At 36.5% G+C, this 13,989-nt stretch overlaps 1 protein-coding gene across 7 annotated transcripts in view; it reads right to left on the bottom strand.

Annotated features, from left to right (window-relative positions):
- The window catches only part of LOC131690329 (uncharacterized), a 561,476-nt gene that overhangs the window by 24,823 nt on the left and 522,664 nt on the right, over positions 1-13,989 (bottom strand). For 6 of the 7 annotated variants that reach the window (XM_058976022.1, XM_058976025.1, XM_058976026.1 and 3 more), the window contains 2 exons: positions 1,515-2,201; positions 722-916 (listed from right to left, as the gene is read on the bottom strand). In XM_058976022.1, coding sequence (XP_058832005.1) covers positions 722-916; positions 1,515-2,201 — 882 coding nt within the window. The remainder of the gene's footprint in view (positions 1-721; positions 917-1,514; positions 2,202-13,989) is intronic. The other variant, XM_058976027.1, reaches the window with a different exon arrangement.

Genomic DNA, 13,989 nt, shown 5'->3' with positions numbered 1-13,989 from the left:
AAAGGGGGCGGCCAAATTTATTTCCATAGTCAAAGAGGTGGAACTTCGACCGTAAACAAGTTTAGCTCGCTTGTAATCGAATTGTACGAACCAATCACGGCGCAGATAATAACTGCTTTCACAAAATGATTTTTTTTCGTTATTTTCAGTAATTTTACATTCTACAGAATTAGTTACAAAATCGTTGTGCATATTTCTAATCAGGATAGCGCAAAAATCTAATATTTTCATTCAGTACAACAGCAGATAATCACGTTAAAAAAATCGGGTGAAAATCCGGCCGAAAATTTTGAAACTGGGCCTCTATATTGAAACGTTAGAAGTACTCTACTTCAAAACTACAAAAGTTATATAAATAAAACAGTTTTTAAGGAACATCCAAAAGCTTAAAATGGGATTTCTAATATATGAAAGACAAAGCTTACATATCTTCAACAAATTTGTCTAAAATATGTAGCTCTACAAATTCATTGAAGTTCTATCTCGAACCTGTAGAAAGTTCAATTTTAGTTTTTACTAAGCCCTAGCTTCTGTTTAAACAATTAAAAGGGCCTGGAAAAGTACAGCAACTTTCCAAAACGGATTATAAGGCTTAGTTATTTAGTTTTAGTTCTTTTTCGTGCTACATTTACAGCCTGAACCACTGCGAATTGTAACACTTCCTCAGTAAATTATCAAGTTCAATCAAACCGAGCATAAGCTCCATGTAAACAGTACTTACCTCGGTAGTAACAGCCGCGATCGGATCCACACTGTTCGCCAGTCTGCCGACAGGGGCAGCACTGGTCGGGGGTTCCTCCTCCAGTTCGTCGTCGTACTCATCATCGTAGTTCTCTTCGAAGGTGTCGTCCTCTTTCGGTTCCCGCTTTCCTCCGGTCGCTGCTGGAGTTTTACTCACCGTCGGTTGAGATGTGACCTGCGTGGGGTTGATTTTGTTTGTTTGGATGAAGGATGAAAAAAAAGGTTGGATTAGTGAGGTTTATCATCGATTGGATTCGAAAAATAAAAGTTAAAAAAATCATATTTTTGGTGCTATTAACTAAAAAGCACTAGAAAGCGGATTTGCTTGAAATTATTTTTTTTGTTGAAAATCGAAATGAATACTAAGTGAAATGATAAATGTACTAACATAAGTGATCCAAAAGCGTTAACAAAATCCATTAGCCGCATTACAAAAAAGTTCAATATGTACATAATAAACTGTTTGTGAAACGAAATATTGTTAGGTTTGATTTGTACAAAAGAAAGTAATTATTTAACTAACGGAAGAAAAATGTACAAAAGAACAATCCTTAATCTTAAAAAAACGAACAAAACTGAATTTGTTTAGCTTTAAACATTGGTGCAGGTAAGTTTGTTTATAATTAAATTTGTGCATATTTGATATCAGCGAAGCTTGTTGAAAAATTGTATCAATTTTTTTCGAAATGATTTTTTTGGCAGTCAATTGTGTTTTGGCGCTAGCTCTCAAACAAAACGGAACAATCAAAAATTGGATTCTAACAATTTGCTACCTTTGATTCAAGAGTAGTAGTACTGTCGCTATCGGCAGAAGCGGTAGCGGTACTAGTAGCAGTAGTAGAAGTAGTAGTAGTAGTAGTAGTTATAGCAGGTGTGGTGGTAGCTTCAACAAAAACCACACGTGGCACTGTTACGAGCTCAAGCGGTGTTGTGGTTGCTGTTTCTGTTTCTGTTGTTGCTGTTGTCGAAGGCGGCGGTGCCTGTGTGGTGGTGGTGGTAGTGGTTGTAGTAGTAGTAGTTGTAGTACTAGAAGCAACCGGCTCAATCGTTGTACTGGCAGGTTCTGCTTCCGTCACCACTTGAGTACTGCTTACGGTTTTGCTCGTCGAGGACAGTACGGTACTCGTTGATACCGGAACGATCGGGGCCACTGAATTGGGCAGTTCGGTTATTATGACCGTATCTTCGTACTCATCTTCGGTATATTCTTCACCAGGTGCTTCTTCTTCACTGCGACGATCGTCCGATCCGAACAGAAAATCATTGATGGAGGCGGTGGTTGTAGCTACATGGCGACCATGATCCAAGGTGCCAGCCTGCGTTGGGATCGAGCCTGCCGAAGTGATGGATATTGTGGACGTAGTAGCAGACGCGTCGGTGTCGGTTTTCGGACCTGACGGTGGGGTTCCCAACGAGGTGGGTAACAGTGCTTCCGGGGACTCATCATCCTGGTCATCCGTCTAGAGGGTGGTTTTGAGTGGGTTGATTTTTTGTTTGTAGTACATGTTTTTTTTCGAAGTTCACGTTGCACGCGATCGAAGATTTGTTGGTTTGATTGTTTATTTGTTAATAGAGATGGGGTGGATAGAAGTGAACGGGGGACTTGTTATTTTATAATTGTTTGATGGTCAAGGTTATCGATAGTGGGCATCATTCTCAATATATAGTTACTGTACAGGAGGTACGATTTCTTCTAATCAAGTGGAGGATTTTTAGTGATGTATTGTATCATACGTGGTTTCAAGGAAAAAAAGAATAGAGGTGTGCTATCACGAGAACAGACTGTCAGGCATTCAAGGTGTAATTCGGTGTCTGGCCAAGCAGTTGCGTGCAGAACTCAAAAGGACATTTTCAAACGCTAGTATACCGCATGCAAACACGACAAAATTTCATCATAAAATACAACATGCTACGGGTAAATGGAACGAATTTTCGTTTTAACGGATAGGCAGAGATCATCGAATAACAGGCTTTACACAACATTCCACTCAGATAGCTTATAAACTAAAATGATATTGACTAGCATTGGATTACTTCCCTTCATACCATCCCTTGAAGTAGGATGTCATTTTTAACACCTTAACTACTTAATAACTTCAGCATACCGTTGGAAATACTTTAAGGGAATTTTAGCACATTCCGTTGCTGTAGTATATTTAGTAATGCAAATAAATTAAATTAAAGTTTGGTTCTTGACACGTTTCCTGGCGAACGCCGGAATGTTTAATCTGTCAATATAAACTTTATCTTTTGACGGGGGCTCACTTCCACTGCTTTACCATCCACCGGTGAAAGAAGTTTTAAAAGCAATCACGAGGCTGTCATCTTATCGCGGTCCAACGAAATGCCGAGTCTTTTGAAAATTGGTTTTTGCTTTGATGGTTTTGGGCTCCTTAAAATTTATATAAATTGTAACAATAGGAAAAGTTTTGTCTCGCATGCCGAAATAAATATTAAATATGACATCAATCAGTACGTGCCTTAGACAGAGTAATTTCGAAGTTGTGAAGTCTACATTATAAGGAAAACCTTTTTTTTAACAAAAAAGATTACACAAAATGCGTAAACTAAAGTATGCTTTAATATGTACTGCGTAACACAAAGTTTTACACTGTTCGCCTTCTTTTATGACAGTAAGCACATTCTCGAACAATGGAGGTCCAATGAGCGAGTACCTTCCCGCAAGATGAATCGGTGCGTCAGACAACATAGCAGCCGAGAATTTGTTTGTTATAAAGATCTCACGCGTCAACCAAGAGTGAAAAATTAAAAGCAGGATGGAATGCAGTAGGTAACACTCGCATATTTGTAGCTAATGGCGACGAAACAAGAGGAAAAAGTCATCACCGTTGGGGATATTTTACACCTGTGGACGCCCCGTGAAAATATTAGAAGTGCCGACCAAACGCAGCATCGGCAAGGGAGACGAACGACAAAGTGTGCGAAATATGATGGTGATAAATATGGTAAATTTGTAGACAGGTTTACGAGGGAGTTTGAGATGATGTATGACGACAAGGCTGTGCTGTGATAGGAAGATTGAAAAAAGTACAGATTTCAGGTACGTTTACAGGTGCTTGCTACTTTAGCTGAATAGTAACAAGGCACCATGCGTTTCCTTATTTCGTTCACTTTAAATTTGCTGAAAGTTTTCATTTAAAATTTATTATTTAGGGAATGGTGACGTTGAAAGTCTTCTTGATTTATTCTGCTTCCTGAGTTTCAATAATATTCCCAGTGGGGACTGTTGTTGCGTTGTGACGATGATTTTGGCAGATTGCACACTGACTTCATCATGTTTGACTGTTGATTATCTAATAAATATTCCCAGTGGGGACTGTTGTATGGAAAAAACTAGCCTAGCCCTATGGTGTTGCACGAAATGTTGACGTAGGACTATACTATTAACTGTAAACTATTTTGAATTATTTTTTTTATTAGCATGCTTGGATCTAGCAGCTTGCTCCCGAGATGTGATTTATAAAAAATCTACTTATTTCGCTACTTAAAATTGGTACATAGTTGATTTGCTGATTTTGATCATTTCTGCAATTACTTAGAAAACACGCGATGAAATGCGTATAAATTGGTATCAAAGTCGTAGTCTCATTTCAAAGAAAAAGAATCATTACTAAAATGGCAAACGCATTATTAAAAAGCCTTAAACTACACGAAAATATGAATTGGACTCTTAATTTTCACTTTCTCAAACTAGATCATGAGCCAATTCGTTGAACATAAGTAGGGGCCAAACCCTAACATTCTAACCAACAGCTTCAAATAACCAGACTTACAATATAGTATGGGTTTGAAAGTCTGGATTCCATATCTCTTGCGCTGCCTGCGTATAAAATCAAATCTCTTCCGCACATGACGTTCCCAGAAGCTGAAAACATTCTGCTCCACAGTTGTGTAACATTCCACTGACACAAACTGGAAGAGCTGAACGAAAAATCTTTCGAAAACGTTGCAGAAAACCGAAATTTTCCAGCCCCTTTTGGGCAAAGCCAGCAATACAGACCACCAAAAGAACACTGAAGAGGTGTGAAATTTTAAACATAAGTTCACTGTAGATTTGTCGGTACTATCAGTATTTCAGTGTTTGAAGGCGACGGACGGAGCATTTTGTCGGGTTTTACTATTGCTAATTTTTTATAAACTCCAGCCGCAAATCTTAAACTCTAGAATCGTGATTTCAGTTGACTAGAATACTGAGGAGACAACTTTTAGGAACTGTGAGTTGGTCAGTATATTGTTTACAGTCCATAACATTCGATTTGAATTACCAGTCTAAGTCTCGATACATCATACCGAAGATATATGAAAAATTAATTTTCCGTCGTCAACGTATACTGTCCCTGGCAGCACTCTTAGTTTGTACAGGCAAGTTAAACAAAGACCATCAGTTGCTATGAAAGGTTTTTTATTTTTTGGAGACCCTGACTTCCCGTTTAAAAACATACACATTGAACTTAGTCGGACCATATCTGATTTTATTTCAGATCACAGATAATCCGCAAAGTAATGTAAAGTTTTCGAAACAAATGACTTGGAAATTTTCAAATATGCAGGTGTCACGAAAATTCGCCCAGCTAAGCTCAGAATTTTTATAGTCTGTCTGATGTAAGCAAATGACTTTACTGACGATAAGAATTTCATGAAGGACTACCACGTCTGCATGTCCGCCCACAAAGTTGAGATCGATGGTACGGTCACCGATTTGAGTTTGTCATGCGTGAATCTACTGAAGCCCGGGGTTGGCTGTTCAAAACACTTATTGTACTCTGTTTGGCAAGTGCGCAGATATTCATTAGTACTCTTGCATTGGGAATGCTGATAAGTGTGCCTTCATTGTGGGTAGAGTTCACATGATCTAGTATCAAGCTCCGCGAACAAACAGCGCCCGGAGAATCTGAGGTGTTCCCGTTAAAGTCGCTCTTTTGGTGAGAGCTACGACATTCTCCACCACAGATCAATATGCTCCCTGGGCTCAATAAGATTGCAATTCAGACGATCTTCTTCTAAGGACATCTGTGACTAAAAAATTACAGGGTGTTTGGTTCATGATTAAAAACCTCTCGAGGGTTGATTGACTGTCTTATTGGGAGAAAAAAATCGTTCTACACATACCATCAAATCTCAAACGTTACAGAGTTATTGAACTTTTTGTGTAAAAAACTTATTTATTTTAAAATAGAACTAACTTGAAAAGTATACTTCGTATTTTTAATCTTTTAGTTCCATTGGAAAGGTGTGAAAATTTTCTGTTGAATGGTGTTCTCATATCTTTCAGTTAATTAGTTTTAATTACCTCATGTTGTAAAGCGGTTACAAGTTGGCATTTTTGATGAGGTTTTTGTTAATTTTCTCAAAATAATGAATTATGATTATAGCAATATCTATTATCCAAAAGTTAGGTTTTAGGACGAATCATACTTTGTTCTTCAACATCATATTCCTATCTCTTCTCGTTTCTTAGTAATTTCATTATTAAACTTTTCCTGTAATCGAATTGCAAGTGTTTAAAAGACTTTAATCTAAAAATATGCTTTATATCATTATTTCCAAGGCTTCATTGGAAAGCCGAGGAAATTTTCTTTCGATGTTTGTACAAATATCCTTTAGTTAAGTGTACTGAATGACTTTTTACTAGTAAAATAACTCAAAATTAGCGTTGTTTGAAGAGTTTTGTAATTATTCTAACTACTATCAAAATAAATTTATTGTTACTATTGTTCATTTGGCGTCCCTTAACATTCTCTATAACTTGTTGTTTTACACTTCATCCCTATCGCTTTTCATTTCGCTGCAATTTAGTAGTTAACACAGCATGACCTCACCACAAATGTAGTGGGTTGTTTTTGCATATGAGGCGAGGTGATAAAAATGATTTTATAGAACTTGCTGAAGCATTATTTCGATGATAATAATGGTGATCCTTAGTATTTACTTTTTAAGTAAATTAACAAAAATGTTAAAAACAACATTAACTTTAAACTAACTTACTTCTACAAGAATACTAAATACACTTAACTGAATGGTATTAATACATTTTTGTCTACAAAATTTTTTTGGCTTTCGAATAAAAATAAGAAAAGGTATAATAAGTGTCATACTTTTCAATAAGAGTTAGTATTAGTGAAAATGACATAAAAATATCAAAGTTCAATAACCCAAACACATGAAAACAAGAAAAGATAAGTGTAACATGTCAAAGAACAAATTATGCAGCTCTTTAAGACTAACAAGCTTAATTTTTGAAATAATGAGGTTAACTATAAAGATTTTCGCGAAATGAACGAAAAATCGATCAAAATTGTTAAATTTAAAAAAAAATACTGTGAAAAGGTTACTTAACCTCATTAGCTGAAACATGTGAGAGCATCATTCAATGGGAAATTTTCTCACCTATCCAATGGATCTAAAAGATTTGAAATACTATACTTTTTGAGTTAGAGCTATTTTAAGACAAGTTTTTAACAAAAAAAATTCAATAACTTAGTAACGGTTGAGATTTGATGGTATGTGTAGAACGATTTTTTTTTCCAAATAAGACGGTCAATCATCCCTCAAGAGGTTCTTAACTTGAACCAAACACCCTGTATATTAATTGTATATTAAAATATACAGACAGATGGGATTCTTTGTAACGCAAAACATTTTCTCTTGAGAAGTCGCCAAATATAACAGCTTAAGGAAGTGCTGACACAACACCGAAGCAAACATCACCATGCGTTTCCTTAATTCGGCCATTTTAACCAATAGTAACAAAGTGTTTCGTTTTAAATTTATTACTGATTGCATTCAAGTAAACTTAACGATATCAAGCGAGAATAAAACGTTTTGGTTCCCTAGTAGCTACGGAAAAATTATATTCAATTGATTATGCTCCAGAATCCCGCATTGCATTTGATTTTGGAAATTTGCATTCGCTTTTTTATTTTTCTGTGGAGCCTGCAATTTACCATAACATATGCAATCAATTATGTCAATTATGGAAAAACTCAACTCTAGCTGAACAACTTTGCCGAAGGAAGTATGGCACTAGAATGTTTCTGAAGAATGTTTGATGGTTCAAATTAAATACGAAATATTATTCTGTTTGCCAAAACTATTGGTATACTAATAGAAACCTGCTTTCAAACTAGAATAAGATCGAAATTTCAGTATACTATCCACTTTTGCCCGAGTCAGAGCTGCAAATGAGTACTGCGAACGATAACTATCAGCTTCGCGATCTGGTGTGTATTGTCTTAAGAACAAAGGAAACCGTTATGAGTACAATAGACGAAAAAGTACTTCTCCCACCTAACACAGTGGTCGTTGACTTCAAATTTTGTTCTACACAAGCAAGTCTTTGTGAGGTTAAATATTTTATGAAGGTGAAAATGAATGGAGTTTAGGTTTACGGAAGGCGTCTATATCCAGTATCATCACCTGCGCAATTCCGTACTGATATCGTTCAACATATTAGGGCAAGCAGGAAGTTTCGTTTTGCAGAGAGCCAAACCACCTGGGCCTCAAAATTCCCACAAAATCACAGATTTTCATGAAAAATATGTTTTTGTGTAGGGGACATGCAGTATTTGTATAAATATTTTGTTAAAATTGCTTTTTTTGTTTAAATTACTAAAGTACTAGTTATGAAATGTTCAGTTTTATGTCATCGAACTGTCACAATTATGAATCTAGAGCTATACAACAGAAGATCTAAACTTGTTTCAAATGAAGCAACACAAAAAACGGCAGCGTGTACCAGTTTTAATGTTTGAAATAATAAAACAAACCGCAAGGTGCCCGTTCCAGTTTTGCTTTTAACCCCATATATAAAATACTACGCTGCTTAATATGCTCTACGAAATTTGAACAACATAATATACTAATGCTTGCAAATCTGGGATAAAAACTAATCGTTGTTTTCTTTGCGTTAGATGGCTTTACTTTCAGCTGGACTACCGAAGATCACTTTAGTTTAATCTTTTTAAAACAAAAATCAATTCTGAAACTGCTCTAACATAAACCCCACATAAACATAAACATAAACATCTTCAACACACCCCCGCATTTCAGTAGACGCAAACTCAATTAAGTTATTTTTCCCCTTTGTCCCGGTCTCAACGCAAACACACAAGCGCTGTACAAACGCGTCGCACACTGCAGTGTTCAAACCAAAGGCCACCCTATCCACCCACTTTGCAAATCATCACGATACACGACTCGAACTTATCGCGCCCGTTTCTTTACTGTGTGCAATTGCGCAGTGCATCGCGTGCTCTTCATCGTGCTGTTCGAGTTGAAACTTTGCATACACGAATGAGTTCGTCTATGCAAAGTTTGGCATGCCATCACTAATCGCATCGTCCGGACATTATTGTCTAGATCCTGCTCGTGCGAAAATCGAGCAACGACTGACGCAAACCACGCGGTGCCTCTATAAATAGCCTCCCGTAGCTGATTGAGTTGCTTAAGTACTCCCTATTGACGGCTCTGCCAGGGATAGATTGACTGATGTATGGGGGTTTTTACGTTTTCCGAGATCTATTAATTTTTCTTTTTTTTCAGTAGTGTGCAATTGAAATACAAAAACAGTTAATCAGTTAATTCTGAATGGTTTGGTAGTAAACAGACGGAAATCCGTTCATAAATAACAAAGTTATTAGCGTTCAAAATAGTGACGCAAAAACCGTGACATCGTTTGATTTTGGGTCTTAGAATGACACCCTACCCCAGATAGTGCAGTAAGACATTTTCAATGTCAAAATACATGTTGCAATTAAGACAAGTGGAAGCCATTACAACTAACTTCAGGTATTCCGTTGTCGTGGTGAGGATGCCAGTCGGTCTTTTCTACTTGTCTATACAATTCAAAATATACGAAACTAAAATTACACAAACCACGCTGTGCCCCCTCAAGAGTATATATCTACTTGCCAATACTGTAATTAGACGGTAAGTGCACCATGGAAACCTTTTAAGTGCGGACGACTTTAAATAAAAATAAAAATAACCTTATGAAACGCAAAAAATAAATAATTCACGAAGGCATGCTTTCTCCAGCATCACACAGGACAAAAATTGATTTCCTGAAAAATATACTCGCTGGCGTTTACGTCACTTTTGCATATAAGGGCAGTGCTGAGGACAACACAAAATAACCGGTTACCCACTCATTTACGGTAAACGAATCCAAAACACCATTGTTGTTCAATTCGCAAAGACACGTTGTGTTATACTTTTATATTTAACCTCAATCTAGTGTTAAATCGGAGACAGATACTGATGAGACAAAGTCAAAACGCAATACATGTCTTCCCAACTACCAAATTGAGGGAAGCTTTCTAATGGTTTTAAAGTTTTTGGGGTCATTTGAAAATCACGACATTAGGACTGTAACAAAAATAAGTTATCCACATATTTTTCTTCCAATTGTATGCGATTGAACTTGAACATTGTGAAGACCAAATGAAAGTAATACAGTTTCTCCACAAATTTTCGAAATTTTTATCGAACAGTTTTTATCAACTTCCGGCCAAGTGTTTTCCACTTTGTTGAATGCTTCAGCACAAATTATTTCGAGCGTCTCTATAGTTCTCATTGCTTGATGAATATAAAAGTCAACAGACATTGCAGGCGGATCGATAGATTTTTGCATTTATAGTTTCGGTAGTGTAAAACATGGTAGATTTCAAACCGCAGGAACATATTGCTTGCCATACCGATACTTTTCGATCAAATTTCTCCATTTTACTCGAACTATCCCCATCGCTTACATCCTACCCTACAAAGGCAGTATAATATTGTGAATCTGGAAGGGCTTATGAGACCTCTTTCAAATAGGTCTCGTTGTCTATCAAAATGCATGTATCTGGTCGTTGCAGAACTCGAGAATACAATTTCAAACAAACGAAAGATGGCAGTCAAACGCACATAAATATATGTGGTAGCATATTTCCGTTACGGTCCTTAATGCGTTTTAAGAAACTACATACTTTGGAAACATATAGTTGCTTGGGGTTCTTTTCCAACTCTTTTTGACGTAGGACTACGTCTTTGTTTTCGATATGGGGGTGCACTTCTACAAAAATGGTATGTAACGAAAAGTGGTCCAATTTTAAACGCATATAATTCAGCCATCTCACGATATATTTTGAAATTTTTTGCACAAATCGCCCCGGAATGCTTCTAAGAATAGATTTCAATAGATAAAGCCAAAGATTTTTGATATCATGGCATTAAAAATTTAAATAATTTACAACCTTGTGAAAATATCGCGCATTTACACACAGAAGATAGCGCTTCCCAAGCCCGGTACGACAGATTTGTGTACCTAGCGCGCTACGCTTCTATGAATGACGTCATCATCGACTATTTAAAGAACGGATTTGGCCGGACAAGCTCAGTTGCCTGTTGAACGGCAGGCGGAGCAGATTACTGCGCTGTGTGTTTTCACAGCCAGTGTAGCTGAGTGAAAAGTCCGTTACACTGCCTGTGGAGGTACGCTACCCAGTGGACCAGTGCTATGCTTTCTTTTGTGTTGTGCTCGTTTCCAGCACACTTTTATGTACAATCTCGAACACAATTATTCATACACAAAACTGCTGGTGCATTCGAGTTCCATTTGCAAACACGGTTAGCATAGTGTCGTGGTACTAGTTGTCTCTATCGCTCTACCCATCATCATCAGCGTTGACTCATTTTGCTTTGTACGCTTGGGTTCAATGTTTGAGGTGAATTTGTTGGCAGGGTATATTCACAGATTTTTCTGTTATGTCAGATTTTTTTTCACAATTCTTGATCACAGATTCTTTTTCACAGATGGTAGATTTTTGGCATTTGGATAAAAATTTGATAGATTTTTGGAAATATTGTGATTTTTTACAGATTTTTCGGAAATTTGTCACAGATTTTTTTCCTGTTTCAGCTATCACAGATGGTAAAATGATATTTTTGACCGAAACACAGATTTCAATGTGACATCCCTGTTTGTTGACAGATGCATGCGTAACCTGCATCTGTGCTTTCATTCCGCAAAGACGAAAACTTTCTTAGCACTTCCAATACACTTTAACAAAAACAGTGTTTTTGAGCGACTTAGTGGAATGTTATATTAATTACTTTTAACGATATCTTCCGCTTTTTTCGTCATAGTGGAATTAAAACGGAAGATGTCGGTAAAAGTGTTTAACACTTTCAATAGAGAGTCGCGACTCGTCCATTCTGGCTTCGTTTTAGTTCAGTCAATCAGTAAAGAAAGAGGACTTGTGTTGTTACATCCACAAATCGCTTGCATGACTGGATTCGCACCTTAAACTTTTTCCACACGCACAAAAATAATTAAAATTTGAGAAATCATTATTGTATTATTAATGTATTTTCAGCCTGAACGATTGCGATTGGGATCATAACGGTGGCACTTTGAAGTAGCACCGTCCTGATCGTTTCGAATATTTCTTAGCTTCTGTAAAGTCTCATCAAAATTTTTAGATATGAAAATACCCTTAACTCACGTTCTTGATACAAGAAAATGTTTTTAATATCTCAACGAAAAGATTTTAAGTTTTTGATCCCATGTTCGCCTTTTTGTCATTCTGATGTGGACTTCGTATCGGTCCAATCAGTCAGTTATTTTATCACATCCACAATTCGCTTGCCAGACTTGATTTTTTTTGGGGAAATTTTAACTTTTTCAAAACAAAAAATCAATTAAAATTTGACAAATTATTATTTTCGTTCAAGTAAACCTAACCCTATACAGTATATGTATCCGACCCTGTATGTAAGAAAATCAAAAAGTACACTTAGAAGATATATTTGAAAACCAAAAAGTACATTTAATAAATTCTACTTGGAGAGTCTCCTATAACATCGGCATCGTAGTCAAAAGCCAAATTTGTCTTTGTCGACCACAAAGAACAAAGTTTCCGTTAAAACAATCCGCGAAAAACTAAATCTCTGTTATAAATACCAGAGTTTTTTTTCCGTAAACCAAACAAAAGGTTAAAAGTTACGGATCTCGCTTTCGATGTAGTATCACTATATCCCTTTTGTCTGTAGCAGTTTAAATCAACAGCCCCGGGAAATGAAGCGCTAGTCAGTCAGTTGGTTAGGTGAAAAAAGAAATTAAATTTTTCTGTTTAACTTTTCGGTCCCCTGGCGAGAAAAGCGGGTGCGCTATGTTTTTTTAACCATATTGGATAGGAAGAAGGAATAAAAGCAAACTCACTTTGCCCGTTTCCCACCAGCATGAAGCATGAACAGATGAAACCGACACGACATAAAGTTGAAATGGTCGGGTTTGCCACCGTGACGGTTTAACATTGTTGCTAATAAATCGGATGCTGAAGAAGAAAGTATACTGATTCAATGAAACAATGTTTAAAAGAGGTAAATTACTAAACTTTTGCGAGATGCATTATTTGTTTCAATGAAACATAAATATTGCTAACACTACAGGAAGACGTTGGTGTATGTAAAGGAATTGGTTCGAATTTTCATTATGTTCTAATCACATAATCGAGAGATGATCATGAAAAGCGAGCGAAAAGATGGGTGGGTAATGTCAGAGACATAACCACAATGAATTAGAATATACTTAAAATTGTTTAAATGTGCGTGGGGAATACGCATGGTCTTGTGTGAGAGGAATGATGACTTTTTAATCATGTATGAGGGTTGAGAATTGACAATTCGTGAGTAGGATCGAAACCCAGTTACCAATAAGTGACATGTTAGTCATGTTCACTATAACAATTTTCCTCATTTTATTGAGTACTTTCATATATTTTTGAGCTGTTCATGCATTATATTATTGATTGCGACAAAACCGACCTTATTGTCTCCAATCTTGTTCAAGTAATTAGCATAAAAAAACGCGCGTGTGTAATCAGGGGCTGGTGTCCACTAGGAAGTGGTTGGTGCCCACTAGGAGGTTGGTACCGTTATTATCTTGCTTCAGCCTAAATTATCCAATTTGTTCTAATCATTCTTCTTATCTATTCGTGATTATACTACTTGCTTCCCTATTTAGTAGTTAGGTTAATAATAAAGTACGCGCGGATGAAATTGCTAGTATATCCATCATAAAAAGTAAGTTTTCCAGTACAGTTAATGCTTGTTTTAGGTCACTCAAAATTATTTCATATTCTCGTGTGAAAACAATTGATCTTTTGGTGCATTTCTTTTGCTAGTCGTCTTCCGCAAAAATACTATTTAAATTAAATATATTTCTCGTCATTTGTCGTTAGGATA

This window comes from Topomyia yanbarensis, chromosome 3 (assembly GCF_030247195.1).
Source record: "Topomyia yanbarensis strain Yona2022 chromosome 3, ASM3024719v1, whole genome shotgun sequence".
Taxonomy (NCBI): domain Eukaryota; kingdom Metazoa; phylum Arthropoda; class Insecta; order Diptera; family Culicidae; genus Topomyia; species Topomyia yanbarensis.
This window is presented reverse-complemented; position numbering and strand designations above follow the sequence as displayed.